The following is an 18,542-nucleotide window of genomic DNA, read 5'->3' as shown; positions in this document are numbered from 1 at the left end:
TAAACATCATGGTTTCCACAAATATATTAAAACAGAAAAAAAAAATGCAATATCGATTATAATGTTATTAATGTTTCTTGAACACCAATCAGCATATTAATATGATTTCTGAAGGATCATGTGACACTGAAGACTGGAGTAATGATGCTGAAATTTCAGCTTTGCTATCGCAGAAATAAATTTCATTTTAAAATATAGTATATAGTTTACAATATTTTAGTTTTTACTGCAATGCAACCTTGGTAAGCATAAGAGACTTCTTCAAAAACAAAAAAATCTTACAGGCAGCAAACGTTTGATTGGTAACTATACATAGAAAGTGAAAGTTACCTATGTTAACCTACTTATAAAAATGAGCATCATGTTTAACTAACAGGTCAGAAACTGTTTAAAACATTTAACACTGGTACTGTAAATAAGTGTATAAATGAACTAAAAGCACAATTGTGGCAAAAATGTTTCAGCTGCCATGGTTACGTATTATTACTTATTTTTAGGTGAGCATAGAAAAAAATCCTTAGAAAAACTGGTTTTATACAGCGTATGCTTGCGTTTGTCCTCATCTACACTACTGTACCAAAATACAATGGTGTTAACCTGTATGTTCTGCACACTGAGGAATGAACAATATGTTCAAAGCATTTGATTTCTTCCCTAAAGTTTGTAGAGAGAGAGAAAAAGATGGAGAGAGACAATGAGAAGGACAGTCTAACTAGAGTAAGACACCCCATTGACAAAAGAGTTAATTCCTCACAGCCTTATTTCATCAAACAGTCGGCATGAAGCTTCCTTTGTTTCACCTCCCTCCTTCCTCAGGTATATCAAAAGTGTCACTAATCATTTTAAACTATGCACTTTTATGTTTCTTCTGTATCCTAAGCCTTCTACTCCGTCTGTTCTTTGATATAACAAGGACAGTTTGAGACAAGGCTTCAGTTCAGCTAAGACAAACCAAAAGATCTACTGAAAGAAGTGGAGGGAAACGTGTGGTATTTAAAATTTATACTTCTTGTGTCTTTGAGTTGAACTTGAACAATTTCGCAGAACTTTAACTTGGGTGTGCTGCTGTTTTTTAACAGGGCCATTGGAGAGCGATTGGTCTGTATTTAAAGGCTGGGCATTAACATGGAGTGGCGTTTACAGGTCAGCTTCATCATCTAAGAACATGCAAGGCCATGTCCCATTCCCCCCGAATCAATCCTCAATCCATACACACTCCTCTGGGAATGAGCGTTCCGTTCACCTCCGTGAGAGATGAGACAACGGCGGAGCTCTGGGGTTTCAAATGCTGATGTTTGTTCATGAAACGTGCTCCAGCAACTTCATTTTCTTTTCCCTACAGGAAAATGATCTTCCATTCAGGTACAGACGGAATGATAATTGTCACAGAACGTAAAGCAAAAGCAAGCAAAGCAAAGGTGGTTATCAGGTCAAAAGACACGTCTCACCAGTCCCTTTGATCAGGAAAGATGTGCGTGTGTGTGAAAGTGTGTGTGTTTGTGGATGCATGGGTCCTAGCTGGGGAATTTACAGTTTATCTGGCCAAAAACAAATATGGGTCTGGTCATATTATCTTTTACATGTGAGATACAACTGAGTCTAATGATTTCTCAGTTAAAATAACTATTGGAGTGGCTTTAACTGGGATGGAAAGATCTAAAATAGCAATAAATAAATAAAATATAATAAATAATAGTTCACACATTTAGCCGTTGTGTTTGCTTAAAAACATTTAAAATGAAGGCGTAAAGATTTTTTTTTTAATCGTATCTTTTAAAAGTGCATTTTCATTCATTTTCATGACATTGAATTAAAATATATTTCATGTAAATTGTTGTCTCTCATTGGGTTATGTTCAGAAATGTTTATTGATCATATTATCAGTGCACACATTAATTCTTCAAAAACGAATTGTAATCATGTTAAAAAATATATTTATTTCCTACTAAATTATAGCACTTTTATAGGTGTTAAGAAAATTTTACAAATACTAAAATACTTTTACTCGAAACACTTTGCTTTGTGCAACCTTTACTTGAAAACATAATGTTATATTTACTAACAATTTCAATTGAATCCTATTCCATTTTTTTTTTCAGTGTAGGTCGAAGCATTTATCACTTGTCATGTTGCACCTGGTTATGATGTGCAGTAAGAGAGTAAAGGTCCTTGCACACCGAGTCTGAAATTTTCGTATGCTTTTTTCCATTTTTTTCGTATTCATCATCCTTTCCTATCGAAATGCTTGTTACGGATGCGAAAACACAGAAAATCAAACCTGATCCGAATTTTTTTATGACGGACGAAAGTTTCGGAGGCAGTGTGTAAATGTGATTGACACAACGTGAGGTCGTATTTATTTTTTAACGTGTGAAAAATTCAGACAAAAAATTCGGACTCAATGCAATGACCTTAAGAAGGAGGAAAAACAAGAACGGAAAATATCAAACAAAATTATAAAGATGTATCATTTGCGCTGAATATCCACCCTCATCTGAAGAAACACTGGTCCACTGACCCCTCTTTTCCAACCATTCCTTCCCACTGAACACAACGGGGGGTTGGGAAGGCAGAAATCAGTAAATTGTCTTTTTTTTTTTTATCTCCTCCATGGTAATTTACCCTTCGCTTAAACACATATAACCCAGTGTGTGTCACATGCTTCCCAACAGCCATTCTCTGTATAAATCAGCTTAATAAGTTCCCACACCATTAAGTAAAAGGAAGGATGGACCAAGACCTATTTAACCAATGAGTTGTTACCTTTCATTTGCCTGAGAAGGTAATAAAAAAGAACATTCTGGAGCCATAAGAGTCATAATTAAAATCAACAACAATTTAACAGTGGGAAAGTGTGGCTCCTTAGTGTGGCAATAAACTTATAGTGGCTACTCTTGTGTGCATACGCTCTTATCTGCCATTGCCATAGACAGGAAATGGCATGTCTTTAGATCACCAGCAGCGGGCATTGTTCTCTGTCAGCCAGCAGATGTCCAATGTCTCCCTGCTGGCCCCGTACAAAGCAGCATTATGGGGCCTGGAAGATTCAGCCTGATCAAACAGCTCGCTCTCTGCCCGTGTGGAGGCATGTGATTAAACATTAGAGCAGAGAGCCTGTAGCTCTGTGTCAGATATGATGAGCCAGGGCTGAAGTTTACAGGCTGTCTGTTAATGAAGAACATGGCAATATTATGGAAATAGAGCATTTCTAAATTGTATATGCGAAAAAATACACATTTTACTTATGAAGAAGCGTTTTGGAAGGAAATAATCAATAGCAGGTGATTGCATCATTTTAGTCTGTGTACAAAATCCCAGTGAGTTACTGCATATTGATTTACAACTAACTGCGCTAATCATATTCTTGTCAGCTTTCTGGCAGATGTTGATGTTTCAGCCAGTGGAGTTTAAGAGATTTCTGAGAATCATTTACATTTCTTAACTTCCAACCTATTCCTATTGCATTATCTAATCATTTTATTTTTTTCACCCAAAAAAAGCCCATATTTCTAGACACATGGTGCAATACTTGTGACACACTGTAGATACGTTAAGCCATTCTTATTTGAATGACAGGTTCACGTACGGCTTGATTTCATTTCTGACTTCTCTTCCTAAGAATTTCTAGCTGTGTCAATCTTTACAATCTATATTCAATAAAGCAAGCACCCCTTCCACCCCAAATAAAAAAATAATTTATTAATTAAACAAATAAACAATACATTAAATAAAAACAGATCAAATCTATATTGCGCAAATCTATAAAGAACACAATCAACGTGTGGCATGTGTCAGTATACCTAGTCTGTGTACAACACATATATAAATAGTGTTCTATTACAGAAATCTGTGTTTGGTACTGACCTCCTGGTGGGAGAGAAATGCTGGTGGGACAGCTCTCCACACAGCCCTGACTGTTACAGGCCTTCACCAGCACAGTGTAATTAGAATATGGCAGCAGTCCTCCTATGGACACCCACTGGCCCTCTTGACCAGTGCTGAGCAGCTCTCTCGTCTCCGTGTCCGGCGTTTCGAAACTGCTGAAGTTCTGACCTGAAACACACAGAGACGCAATTTAACATCTATATAAAGGCCCATCAAAGGATCAGAGCCATGGTGAGCTGCGGACATCTTCAGGAACTTGGATGATGATCACTTTGCCGATAAGCTCCTAAATACAGATCCAATTTTCTTGGATCATCGACAACAAGGTGTCAGCATGATACATGGCCATTTGGTTCACAGATCAAACTTATCCAAAAAATTAGAGGAACAGTATTTTCTTAAAAAAATACCTTTTAAGCACAATGACCCTTTTTAGACTGAGAAGACCCTGGACACTCTGTTTTACTCTGTGTGTGTGTGTGTGTGTGTGTGTGTGTGTGTGTGAACCGCAGTACCCTGCTGACACAGGGAAGCCCAGGCTTTGGCTGTCTGGGTCTTAATCCAGAAATGGGGATTGATTGCTCTGCCACCCCAGACATCGATTCAACCCACAGGAAGCTGGATCCACAGAAAAAATAGAGCGGCAAAAATAGAAATACAATTTTATAAATAATGGCAGAAAAAAAATAGTGAGTGAGCATATCGTCAATCTGGTAAAAGCCTTATAAAGAGCTGTATTAAAAATAGGAAACAAAGAAAATCCATTAAAAATAACCAAGATGCTCGCATACTTAGCTGTAATAAGCATTATCAAAATAAAACACAATGAAAGGATTCGGAAATTTCCCAAAGTGAAATGTGTTTGCATTACAAATTCACAACCCAAAAAAGACTTAAAGACACACACAGACATCTGTAAATGTCTTAATTTTTCTTTTAAAATCGTTTACCTTTACTACTTAAAGGGATAGTTTGTGGTACTCTCGTGAACGCGTGGCCGAGACAGACACAAAAGAGAAGAAATTGTAATAAAGTCGTTATTTTTATTTTCTTTGTGCACAAAAAGTATTCTCGTAGCTTCATAATATTACAGTTGAAGCACTGATGTCAAATTAACTATTTTAACAATGTCCTTACTACCTTTCTGGGCCTTGAACGTGGTAGTTGGAACGACTTGAAGGTGAGTAATTAATGATGGAATGTTCATTTTCATGTAAATGATCCCTTTAATATACAGATACAACTGTAAGTAAGTCAAATATTAGTTTATTAGTGGTGCAATGGATCACAAAACTCACGGCTCGGATCATAGTATGGATTTTGTGTCACGGATCGGATCAAAAAATAAACAAACAAAAAAAGTTTGCTTTTCATTTTATTACTGAAAGCTTACTTTAAGTACTTTTATATCACACCAAAAACTACTAGCTGAACTAATAAAGTCAGTGATAAAACAAGATTACACAAATTACAAGCATAGATGAACACAACGTAAAGTTACTAATAAAGTCAGTAACACTAGTATTCAGGTGCAGAAATGTAATAATTAATTGTAAAATAACACAATAGTGTTCTTCACTGCAGGTATTTATAGGCCAAATGCACGTACCTAATACTAACACACATCCGGTTTCTTTCTCAGCTGTTTCGGTTCACTTAAGACATAAAGTCTCAGGTTACGTATGTAAACCTGGTTCCCTTCCAGGAACTCAAGCTGCATCGAAACGCTAGGGGAACGCCTTCAGCATGACCGCGCTCTGAATCACATGTGTAATCTGTCCAATGGAAGGGCGAGACGAGAAGAGAGCCGGAGTGCTCGTGAAGCTTCGTCAGCGCGGATTTCGAACGGCATTGCCTAGCATCCATCTGGCGAATCTCCGCTCTCTACCCAACAAAACTGCTCTCCTGGACAACCAAGGATTTTTCTAACTCTGCTGCTCTGTGTTTCACGGAAACCTGGCTGAATGGCGACATACCGGACAGCGTGCTACATCTGCCTAATTACCAGCTGATCACAGCAGATCTGGACGCAGAATCAACAGGGAAATCGCGCGGCGGCAGGACGTGCTTTTACATCAATGAGAGGTGGTGTACAGATGTAATGGTGTTAAAGAAGATGTGCTGTTCAGATATAGAAACGCTCTTCATTAACTGCAAGCCGTTCTATTCGCCGCGGGAGTTCTGCTCGTTCATTCTCGTGAGTGTTTACATTCCACCGCAAGTGCACGTGAGCACAGCTTTACAGAAACTCGCTGATCTGATCACAGAGAGTGAGCAACAACACCCGGACTCTGTTTTAATCATTCTCGGGGACTTTAATAAAGCAAATCTCTCCCGCGAACTGCCAAAATACAGACAGCACATCACATGTCCCACCAGACACAGTAATATACTGGATCACTGTTACACAACAAAGGACGCATATCACTCGGTTCCACGAGCAGCTTTAGGACTCTCTGATCACTGTTTGGTTCATCTTATTCCGCCCTACAGGCAGAAACTTAAGTCTGCAAAGCCTGTATTAAGATCTGTTAAAAGATGGACTAATGAAACAGAGCGGGATCTACAAGCCTGTTTCAACCTCACTGATTGGTCTGTTTTTGAAGCTGCTGCCACCGATCTGGATGACTGTAACATCTTATATCAGTTTCTGTGAGGATATGTGCATTCCTAACAGGACTCATCTAATCTACAACAATGACAAACCATGGTTCACTGCAAAACTCAGACAGCTCCGTCAGGCCAAAGAAGATGCTTACAGAAAGGGGGATAAAGTCTTGTACAAACAGGCCAAATACACACTGGAAAAGGAGATCAGAGTGGCAAAGAGGAATTATTCTGACAAGCTCAGGAAAAAATTATCTTCCAGTGATCCTACTTCAGTGTGGATAGGAATGAAGGATGTCACCAGTTACAAGTCACCATCCCCCAGCACTGTGGAGAATCAACACCTGGCAGACGACTTGAACGAGTTCTTTTGTCGTTTTGAAAGATCACCCCACACCCGCCCTGAACACCTCTCCACACAACCATTCACACCTCCAGCAACCCCTCTCTCCCCCACACCTACGATTCAAATCAGCGAAGAAGATGTGTGCCAGGTCTTCAGGAAGAACAAAAGAAGGAACGCACCAGGCCCACACAGATCTTCAACAGATCACTGGAGATGTGTGAAGTCCCCTCATGCTTCAAACGCTCCACCATCATCCCCGTCCCAAAGAAACCCAAAATTACTGGACTTAATGACTACAGACCTGTGCCCCTAACGTCTGTAGCCATGAAATCATTTGAAAGACTGGTTTTGGCTTATCTGAAGGACATCACTGGACCCTTACTGGACCCCCTGCAGTTTGCATACAGAGCAAACAGGTCTGTGGATGATGCAGTCAACATGGGACTGCACTTCGCCCTGCAGCATCTGGACAGACCAGGGACTTATGTGAGGATCCTGTTTGTGGACTTCAGCTCCGCTTTCAACACCATCATCACAGAAACCCTTCAGAATAAACTAACCCAGCTCTCCGTCCCCACCTCCATCTGCCAGTGGATCAACAGCTTCCTGACAGACAGACAGCAGCTAGTAAAGCTTGGTAAATTCACATCCAGCACTCGTAACATCAACACTGGAGCTCCTCAGGGCTGCGTTCTCTCTCCACTGCTCTTCTCCCTCTACACCAACGACTGCACATCTAAAGACACCTCTGTTAAGCTCCTGAAGTTTGCATACGACACCACACTGATCGGCCTCATCCAGGACGGTGACGAGTCTGCTTACAGACAGAAGGTTAAGGAGCTGGCTGTCTGGTGCAGTCTTAACAACCTGGAGCTTAACACGTTCAAAACTGTGGAGAGGATAGTGGAGAAACCCCCCTGCTCTCCCCCCACTCACCATAATGAACAGCACTGTGACTGCAGTGGAATCATTCAGATTCCTGGGCACCACCATCTCCCAGGACCTGAAGTGGGATATTCACATAGACTCCATTGTCAGGAAGGCCCAGCAGAGGTTGTACTTTCATCGGCAGCTGAGGAAGTTCAACCTGCCACAGGAGCTGCTGAAACAGTTCTACTCCGCCATCATTGAATCCATCCTCTGCACTTCTATAACTCTCTGGTTCAGCTCAGCTACCAAATCTGACCTCAGAAGACTACAGAGGGTAGTCCGGACTGCTGAGCGAATCATTGGTACAACCCTCCCCACTCTCCAAGAACTGTACTTATCCAGAGTGAGCAAAAGGGCTAGTAAACTCACTCTGGACCCCTCACACCCAGCACACTCCCTCTTTGAACTGTTACCATCTGGTCGATGCTACAGAGCTCTGTGCACCAGAACGACCAGACACAGGAACAGTTTCTTCCCTCAGGCAATACATCTCATGAACACTCAACAATAAACGTGGAAGAAACAACTATAATACACTATCCATTCACCACACTCACTAATTTTATCTTTATTTTCTAATTTCTAATTCGCACATACTTGACCTGTACATACATATGTAGTTGTCTATATTATATATTGCGTTTTTGCTGCTTTGTACATTGCCTTTTGGTTAATTGGTGTTATTCTTTTATTATCTGTGTCCTGTCCTGTTGCTGTCTTTCCGTTGCACTGTGGAGCTTCTGTCACTACAACAAATTCCTTGTATGTGTAAACATACTTGGCCAATAAAGCTCATTCTCATTCTCATATTGAGATACCCAGGAATGTAGACGGCTCTCAGCGAGCGAAGTCTGCCCTGGGACCACACAAGGATCTGGTGCGCCAGCTTGTACAAGGGGCGCAAACGCAGACCTCCCTGGTGGTTAATGTAAGAGACCACCGCTGTGTTGTCAGTGCGCACCAACACATGGTTATCTCTTAGGTCTGGGAGAAAGTGTTTGAGTGCTCGAAGCACGACCAGCAGCTCCAGGCAGTTGATGTGCCATGTGAGATGGCGACCACTCCACAGACCGCGGGCAGGGTGGCCACTCATGATCGCTCCCCAACCGGTGAGGAATGTGTCCGTCGCTAGCATTATGCGGCGACCAGAAGCTCCCAGCACCGGGCCCTGAGATGAGAACCAAGAACGTCTCCACATGTCTAAGGCACGTAGACATCGCTGCGTGACCTTGAATGTGAAGTGGGTTTCCATGTGCGATTCCCACGAGCACAGCGGCAGAAGCGGGACCGGCACCGCGAGGACCGCTAGTGAAAGCTTACTCCTCAAAGAGAGCCTTCCCTCGAGAGCTGACTGTGCGTGATCTGCTCTCAAGCAGACCACACACGGACTGTGTGTATCCCCAGCAGTGATGTAGCGTTTGCAGGGAGGAACATACAGCCTGTAATGCAATCTGCTCTCGCCCAAGTGCTTGCACGCATCGTGGAGCTTATTTCAAGTGATTGTAAGGGACAAACAACACTAAATAAGACCCACAACACAGATCGACAGACACACACAGAGTAGCGGTTGCTGAATGACAAAAAGCTGACGCCGGTTCCACCGCACGTGCTTTTATGCTTCCTGGTCAATTACGTCACCCGCCCGTGACGTCTCGCCCTTCCATTGGACAGATTACACATGTGATTCAGAGCGCTGTCACGCTGAAGACGTTCCCCTAGCGTTTCGACGCAGCTCGAGTTCCTGGAAGGGAACCGACTGTGTTTACCAGAAAAATACTTGCCAAAACGGATATTTAAATATAACTTTGTGTGAATGTTTCCATTCAAAGAGAAGTGAAAGAGGAATAAATCACTTGGATGTGTGACAATACAGAAGAAAAGATCTGTTTCCATTACATCGCGACTCTAGCAACAGTACATGCTAAAGATAAGGCACCATAATTTTAATTTACAGCATATTACATCACAGAAATTCAAACACATCTCTCAACACTCCCACTCATTGGCTGTAATGCTTTCAGTCAGACCCATGCATGTGTGCACATTAACCAAGAGGTCAAGTGCCAAGCCTCCAAGTCCCCAGCCACCACCACTTACTGTAATGCAATCGACCGCAGGATATACGGCCCTGCTTGCAAATTAAAAGGGAATTAATTCCCCCAAGTTCTCACCTCTCCTCTGGACCAGATAGACTTCTACCTTCACGGGAAGAGGAAGAAGGGAGACGTGTGCGCAAGCTGAGTTCATAACCTCCAACTTTTCCCCATCTAAAGGGCTTGAAATGCAGCATCATAAAGAAATCAATAGGCACGGAGTGCTCCAATGACTGGAAACCTACAAATGTATCTCTCCTCCATCGCTTAAGTCTTTAGCTGACGTTTTATATTACTGTGCAAGTGGAAGAAGAAAAACACACTCAGAACTTGTAAAAATTACCTGTTTAAGCAAAAATAAATATGCTTAATGAATTTATCTGAGCTCCATGCCCTCAAAGAATCATTCACTGTCATCTACAACTAGCTCAGCCTTTTTTAGTCAAATCTTATAATTGCCTCCAATTTACCTTTTCTGCTTTTGGCGGTTTTTGAAATGAATTGCCACAACAGCATCCATCTAATTTTTTAAGGGCAAGAGTTTTCCCCCCCTTTTTCAGCTGGGAGTAAGAAATATGCAGCCAACACTCACGTTATTTCCACGAAGAGATAAATGGAAGGGTTTGGAGACTAAAGAATATATAACGGTTAAAAAGTCACTTTTTCCCTGAAGCTCTACATAAATCACAAGAGTAGTCAATATTTAATAATGCTAGCCTCGGTCCACAGTCCCTTGATCACCCCTGTCATGTGTAATAGCCCCCACTCCGATTTTTTTGACATAAAAGCTTGGCTTTACTGCAATACTAACATGTAGAGGGGTCATTACTGATCGACATTTCCCTTAATCTGTGATAGCCAGCCACCCGCCGATAAATTCTCCAGCAATCCACTGGGAGAAATCGCTTAAACTTCTCTCCTGGCACAAAAGACAGAGAGCGAGAGAGAGTGAAACGCCTGTGGATCTGACCCTGATAGCCTGGCGCGAACAAACCCTCCCTTCTCGAATAACACACTCCACAATAATACAAAAATAAATAGTGCTGAACCCTCTGGAGCCAATGATATAATCAAAGAAGCAAAGAAAAAGCATAAAAATACTACTTCACACTCAACGTAAGCTATCATCTCCATCAGAGGTAGCGTTGTGAAAACAGCAACAACAAATGTGCGCGCGGCAAGGCAAAGGGAAAGCAGGAGTTTGGTTGGAAGAGTCCACTGGCAGTGATCTCGCTCTCTCAAATCAATCCCCCTGCACATCATAATCTTGCTCTCTCTGCTCAGAAGAATACTTCAAAGCTCTTGCTCTATGAGAGGGGGGACGTGGCTGCCTTTGTGAGAGGTCACTTCCATCTGCTTGTACTGGGAGATTACAATCTTGAGTCCGTAAGATGCTCGTCCTGCTTGAAAGATAGCTACTTTTAAGTCTGACTGGGCTACACACTACCTCAGATTGGCCTGCAAGCTAAGAGGATCCATAGAAAACTGCTGGTATATTAAGTTACAGATTCAGCAGTATACAACTCAATGATACAGTGAAAGAAAACAATGTATGAATGGCAATGGTTACTTATTCATATGAGAAGCAGAAGTAGACAAAGTAAGGCCTGTGTCCATCAAAGTTGCCATCTATTCAAGTATAAGATACAGTTTAAAGTAGCTTGTTTGAAAATGTCTTCATACTTTATGTGCCATTAACCAATTAAGTTCTTTACAATATTTTGTTCTGAGTTTAATTAATTGTGCCTGATCATAAAACACTGCATTAAAGGAATATTTCATCTCAAAATGAAAATGTTGTCATCATTCTCTCACCCTCCTGTTATTCCAAATAAGTTTCTTTGTTATGTTGAACACAAAAGAAGATATTTTGAAGAATTTTGAAGAAGGGAAATAAATACTGTGGAAGTCAATGGAGACCAACAACTGTTTGATTACCAGTATTCTTCAAAATATCTTTTATGTTCAACATAAGAAAGAAATGCATACAAGTTTGGAATGACATGACGGTTAGTACATGATGACAAAATTTACATTTTCATCCAAAAAAAAAAAAATCATATCGGAAAACACAACTGTCTTAATCAGTTCTAAGTCACTGTGAGCTCACTGTGAGTTTAAATAAAATTAAGTTATTTCAATAGAAACATTCATAATAATAATAATACATTAACCTTCAACCCGAGAGTATCTACAGCAAACAGCTGGTATATTAAGTTACATATTCAGCAGTATATAAATCAATGACACACAGAAAAAAACGACAGCTGAATGGCAAATCTCTGACAAATTTGATTCTTATTTATCCAGACTAACAGCAGAAGTGTATACACAGTAAGGACTGCGTCCATCAAAGTGGCTGGCTGATTGCTTTGTAAGCAATCTCTCGCTGATATTAACGATCAGGTGAGCTCAGCTTAATTAGACGCTGACGGAGTAATATGGTGGTCTGTGAATCAACCTCTGTTTTGGTATTTTTTTTCACAAACAAGCACATTATGGGTTATAATTTGCTGATCACAGATGATTATGCAGTATAAAAATGTCAATGTATTAATTTAGGGTAGGCTGTAGTGAAACACACATACTGTAACACGCACACACAGGTCTGTTGGCAGGATTAAATGTGTAGAATCTGTAAAATGTACAGATGAACTCTTGATTAATGGAGAGAGACAATCTATTCTATTGGCCTGGCAGACAAAAAGAAGTGCTGACACATAGAGGTGCAGGTCAGTCTTTTCATCTGAGACTGGCTGGACTTTGACCAGGAATACACAGAGTTTTGGATGCCTACCAGCAGGATATGTGAAAGAAAGAACGGGGGACACAGGGTTCAGCATTACACTCAATTCATTCACGTACTGACAGTATATGAATGCAAATTTAATCTTAAAAATAGATAAAATCAGCCCTATAGAGCAATAAAGGAAAAAGGTTTAGTTGTGTGCTCTTTTTTATATACACTGCCATTCAAAAGTATGTGGTTAGTATGATTTTTAAAATGTTTTTAAATGAACTCACTTCAGCTCACCAATGCAGGACTATTCGATCAAAAATACAGGGAAAAAAAAACAGTAATAATGTGGAATATTATTACGATTTACAATTTTTTGAATACATGTTAAAATGTAATTTATTTCTGTGATAGGAAAACGCCTTAGGTTACGTATGTAACCCTAGCTCCTCGAGGGAACGAGACGCTGCATCCTGAGAAAGCTAGGGGAACGCCTCCAGCGTGAGTGGCTCTGAATATCGTGTGCAATCTATCCAAAGGATGGGTGAGACGTCACAGACGGGGTGACGTAATGACCAGCTGGTATAAAAGCACGTGCGGTGAAACCGGCATCAGCTTCAGGAATGAAGCAAGCGCTGCCAGGGATGCTGGAAGTATGACCTCGAGGAACTAGGGTTACATACGTAACCTGAGGCATTCCTCTTCAGGAACTCGAGCTGCGTCCTGAGAACGCTAGGGGAACGAGATACCCACGCCGCCAGACTTCCAAGTGCCTGCTCAGTGTGTATCCCTGCGGAGCACATCTAGGGCGAGAGGATGGAAGAGCCTGGAGTGGCCCGCATATCGAGGCCAAAAACTGGATTCTGTAGCCTCTCTCTACAGTGTGCAGGACCAACTGAGACACATTTGGCAGTAGTTTCCGTGCTGCTAAAATGTCTATTAAGGGAACCAGTCTCTCGAGACTGGCCTCTGGTGTAATCAGAGCAGCTAGCTGCTCTAGAGACCCCCGAAGGGGTGGCGAGCATCTCAGTCCCGTGCTTCCGGGCGGAAAAAACTGAGATGTATGCTCGCTGGAGATCACTGCGCCCTGGAGCACCAGGGTTGGCAGACCGACCTCCTGAGGGCACTGGCGAGGAACAGGCACTGGGAACCGCGGTGAAAACCATTCCCTTCAAGTGGGGGCTACCCTCATAAGCCCTGGGCCATGGGCATCAGGGCTTCTTCGAAGCCTTCTTGGCCTGAAGCACGGCCCGCAGGTCACCTCGGTCCCGACTCGGAGGAGCGCGAGTGGTGACGCTCCATCTCGGTGCCTCCCTGCACGAGGAGCTGGCACGCGGTTGGGGCTGCTCCCATCCATCAGCCGCCTGAACTGAAGAGCGGCAAGGCAGGAACTGCTGAAATGCTGCTGCTTGTTTATGGGCCTCCTGGTACCTGTGGACGACGGCATCGACGGCGTCGCCGAACAGGCCAGAAGGCGCAAGCGGGGCGTCCAATAGGAAGACCCTGTCTTTATCTTTAATGTCAGACAGGGTCAACCACATATGCCTCTCCGCTGCCACCATGGCTGCCATAGACCGCCCAATAGCACGGGTGGTCTCCTTGGTGGCGCGGAGAGCCAAATCAGCGGTTCTCCTGAGCTCCGTGCTATCATTGGAGCTCATGGCCTCGCGCTCATCCAGCTCTTTAAGTAGGTCAGCCTGGTATGCCTGCAACGCTGACATAGTGTGCAGGCACCCGCCAGCCTGACCTGCCGCTGCGTACCCCTTGCCTACCAGCGTTGAGGTTGTACGCAAAGGCATGGAAGGCAAGGACGGAGCCTTTAGAGACGACGCAACACCAGGGGACAGATAGCTCACGAGCGTCTGTTCCACCCGAGGCATCGCTCTATAATTGCAATCATTCAATCCCCCCACATTACTGTAGTAATCTGAAGAGGGGATGAAGATGCGGGCCGAAAGATATTGCCCTCGATCTCGACACCTCGGTGTGGAGATTGGGGAAAAATGGCAGGCTCCGTCTTGGAGGTGAACGCTTCGCTCGCAGAAAGCGGGCTTCCGATCCCGGAGAACGGCTGCCGAATCTGATGGGTGGGGAAGGAGATAAGGACTCGCCCGTCTCCATTCCCTCCCACAGATCCACTTGCGAACCCCACGAGCGTCAACGCCGACCAGCACCGCGGGGAACGCTGGTGAAGGCTCCCCTCTCATTAAAGAGAGCCTTCCGGGAGCGAAGCACGTGCATTGGAAGGAGATCGCAATGCGGACAGCTCCCAAGCAGAACGCACACAAGCTGTGTGTATCACCTGCAGTGATGTAACGTTTGCAGGGAGGGACACACAGCTTGTATTGCACGCTGCTCTCACCCTTATAATGTCTCATTGGCATTTATGGAGCTTATAAGATGGACAAACAACACCAAATAAGACTCACAACAGATTGATAGACAATCACACAGAGCGCTTGGTGAATGACAAAAAGTTGATGCCGGTTTCACCGCAGTGCTTTTATACCAGCTGGTCATTACGTCACCCCGTCCGTGACGTCTCGCCCATCCTTTGGATGGGTTACACACAATATTCAGAGCCGCTCACGCTGGAGGCATTCCCCTAGCGTTCTCAGGACGCAGCTGAATTTTCAGCAAACATTACTCCAGTCTTCAGTGTCACATAATCCTTCAGAAATCATTAATATCCTGAGATTTCATGCTCAAGAAGTATTCCTTATTATTATCTATGCTGAAAACGGTTGTGCTACTTAATATTTTGTAGAAACCAAGATTCTTTCTCAGGATTCTTTGAAGAATACAAAGTTCAAAAGAACAAAATTTATACAGAAATTATATTTACTTTGGATCCTTTTAATGCATCTGTGCTGAAGAAAAGTATTCAACTATTTAACTGACCCCAAACTTTTAAATGTTAATGTATATTTATGGCCTTTTGCTACTTTAACTGGATTTGGAAATGTTGTAAGCTGGATTCGAACTTGCATTACTTGCACAAGCACCACAGCTCAACATGTACTAACCATTAGATAATGGACCCAGTAAAGCTATATACATCTAATAACATAGACATTAAGAATGCATGTTAAGTATGTACTGTACAATGTGACTTCACACTTGTAATGTGTTTGACAAGCATTCACATCTGCATTTCCATACCTCCATAGAACCTGATTCATGAGCTTGACAGATTCACAAAGAGAACGTGTGTTTGCACCCCTCACCCTCTCATTACGGCAAACGTTTATCCTCTAACCAGCATAAGGGAAGCTCCAGCAGAGATCAGGGCAGCAAGCAGTGGGAGATTCCTTTTGAGCGTGCCATTACGCTTTTTAACAAACCTGTCCGCTCTCATCCTGTGAAGAATGAGAGGAGAAGAGCGCGGGTGTCTTCCTGCAGCCCTTCTGGCCCACAATAGCACCTAGCACCCAGCCTGAGCAAAATGGAGGCAGACAACAATTCATTTAAGCCCATTACTGCGCAAGCAGGGCGTGCTAAGGTTCGCTGACCTCTCAGCATTTTTGTTTGTAAACAAACAAAGGGAAAACAGTAGAAGTCAATAAAAGGCGCAGAGGCAGCATGCAGGGAGGCAGTGTTGCGTTTACTCGAAGGAACTGAGGGGGGATGTGGAGGGGTGAAGGGAGCGGTTAAGTTTGATTTACCTGGCCCGGTGAAGAGGACTGTGTAGGTCAGGTTGCCGTTGGCTTTAGCTGGGGCCTCCCACTTGGCTCGCACTGAATATGGAGTCTCGCTGAGGACATACAGGGTCACGTGACCAGCAGGAGGCATTTCTGAAGTCCTGCCTTCCACCTGACAACAGAAAGAAAGAATTAAGCATTTAGTTTTACTCAAAGTCAGCATGAAATCTAAAGGATTCAAGGATGTTTTTAAGTATTTCAAGGATTTTATTGTCATCCCAAAACATGACACATGAGCTGGAACGAAATTAAGCACTGATGTCCAATTAAAACCACTCACACATGAATACACATGTGATACCCAGTCATACACACACACTTGTTTCACTATCCTTGTGGGGACTTCCATAGGCGTAATGGTTTTTCTACTGTACAGACCGTATATTCTATTGCCCAACACCTAAACTTAGCCCTCACAGGAGACTTTTTGCATTTTTAGATTTTCAAAAAACTTCATTCTGTGTGATTTATATGCTTGTTTACCTATGGGGACCTCAATTTAAGTCCCCACCGTGACACAAGTCCCCATGAATCTGTGTGTATTCAGGTTTAAGTCCCCACCGGTATATAAAACAAAAACACACACACAAGTACCTGAAGATTAGCAGCATAGCAATATAAAGCAACATAGCTTAGGAACATTTAAGCAAATTTAGTACAAATATTATATCTATGAAATGCATTATTATAAAGTGACCCTTTTTAGTTTCTATTCATCAGTGCATGTTAGTCAAAAATGGTTTGTCTTTGTTCAATCAAAATGTAATAATTAGATCTCTGTATGAAGTAATTTAGTTTTTCTACTGACATTACAATAGTCCATGTGAAACGAAACGAATATTGCCATTTACTTGAAAAAATAAACTGTTCAAAGGTTTGGGATCAGTAACATTTTTGTTGTTGTTTTAAATTAAATGAATAATTTTATTCAGCAAAGATACATTCAATTGATCAAAAGTAACAGCAAAGACTTTCACATTGTTACAAAACAAAAATGCTGAAAAAAATAGAAAAATGCTATTTTAAATGTTAATAATATTTTACTTTTGTGATTTCTTTTTACTGTACATTCGATCAAGTGCAGCCTTAATAAGCAAAAGAGACATTCCATAACTGAAATAGTAGTGTAGGTTGAAGCCACAATTCACACTGTCTGAACTGAAATTTTATATTAAACTCACTTAAAATCCATACTTTGCAACAGTGTTAAAAGGCATTATTTTAGTAAAAAACACAACAGGAATTAAAAATAAAATTCACAAACTGCACTTTTTTTTCCCACCATCTGTCCACTAAATGATCAGATACTTCTTACCCTGACACCACAGCCACTCAACCTCTCGCTGCTTACTCCAACTTTTGCTGTGTCTGCAGAACTGGCCATTTGACTAAATATTGCACACATATTGGAAAAATGCCCAAATATGGCCCATCAAAGCAGTAACCAGCCCAGAGTGGCATTTATACCAAATGTCAAGCGTGAGCAGAAGGTGCTTTATTGAACAGAGTGAATCGATCACCTTTATGATGTTGAGCTGCCATCTGACACGCAGAGGAGGCATTAACATAATGTAAATGTGGTGGACTCTCACCAGGGGCCCCAGAGCGCAGCCCTGAGCCGTGCAGGCCTGCACACGGAAGCTGTGGAGGCTCCATGGGGACAGATCACCGACCTCGAAGCCCATAAGGGATGAATTCTGCACCAGCGTGCCATCCATCCAAAGACCATAGCTGCTAATCACACCTGTGAGGAGGAAATTAATACACGTTTAGCATATGGGCGATAGCTGTGTGATTGCGTACATGGGAATACAGGTTGTGCTAGACATGTAAACCTCTCGCAAGTCTCTAAAGTACCAAAATTATTGTTGACTACAGTCAAACATACATCGCCTTTAAGGACGTAACCTAAACATCAACCAAAATAAAATGAATAGAAATTCATTAATAGCTAAAAATCAAAAAGAACATGCAGCATTCACTGTAATTCTGCTATGAAGGCTAAAATTCTCCTTCCATCACAAACCCTTATTCCAAGACACGTTTTTATACCCAAACACTGTTTGCTCCACTGATTTCCTCACATGCCCTGATGTAAACTGGCCATTTTGTTTAAAGCCCTCTGTTAAAGCCGACCATTAGGGAAAGAGTGCTGTAAAACATGTAAACACAGCCGTATACTGCTCCTGCTCTCTTTATAGCTGCTCACGGGACCCCTCAAGATGGACCGGTCAGTTAAAAGG

General features: G+C 42.3%; 1 protein-coding gene across 1 annotated transcript in view; it reads right to left on the bottom strand.

The window, feature by feature from the left end:
* ush2a (Usher syndrome 2A (autosomal recessive, mild)) overlaps positions 1–18,542 on the bottom strand; it is a gene marked incomplete at both ends in the record, with an annotated part of 210,615 nt that overhangs the window by 99,645 nt on the left and 92,428 nt on the right. The window contains 3 exons of the mRNA XM_079385784.1: positions 3,865–4,053; positions 16,264–16,411; positions 17,892–18,043. Of these exons, the coding sequence (XP_079241910.1) occupies positions 3,865–4,053; positions 16,264–16,411; positions 17,892–18,043 (489 nt within the window). The remainder of the gene's footprint in view (positions 1–3,864; positions 4,054–16,263; positions 16,412–17,891; positions 18,044–18,542) is intronic.

The sequence above is a fragment of the Barbus barbus genome (assembly GCF_936440315.1).
Source record: "Barbus barbus genome assembly, chromosome: 30".
Lineage (NCBI taxonomy): Eukaryota > Metazoa > Chordata > Actinopteri > Cypriniformes > Cyprinidae > Barbus > Barbus barbus.
The sequence above is the reverse complement of the archived record's forward strand: the minus strand, read 5'-3'. Positions and strand labels throughout refer to the sequence as shown.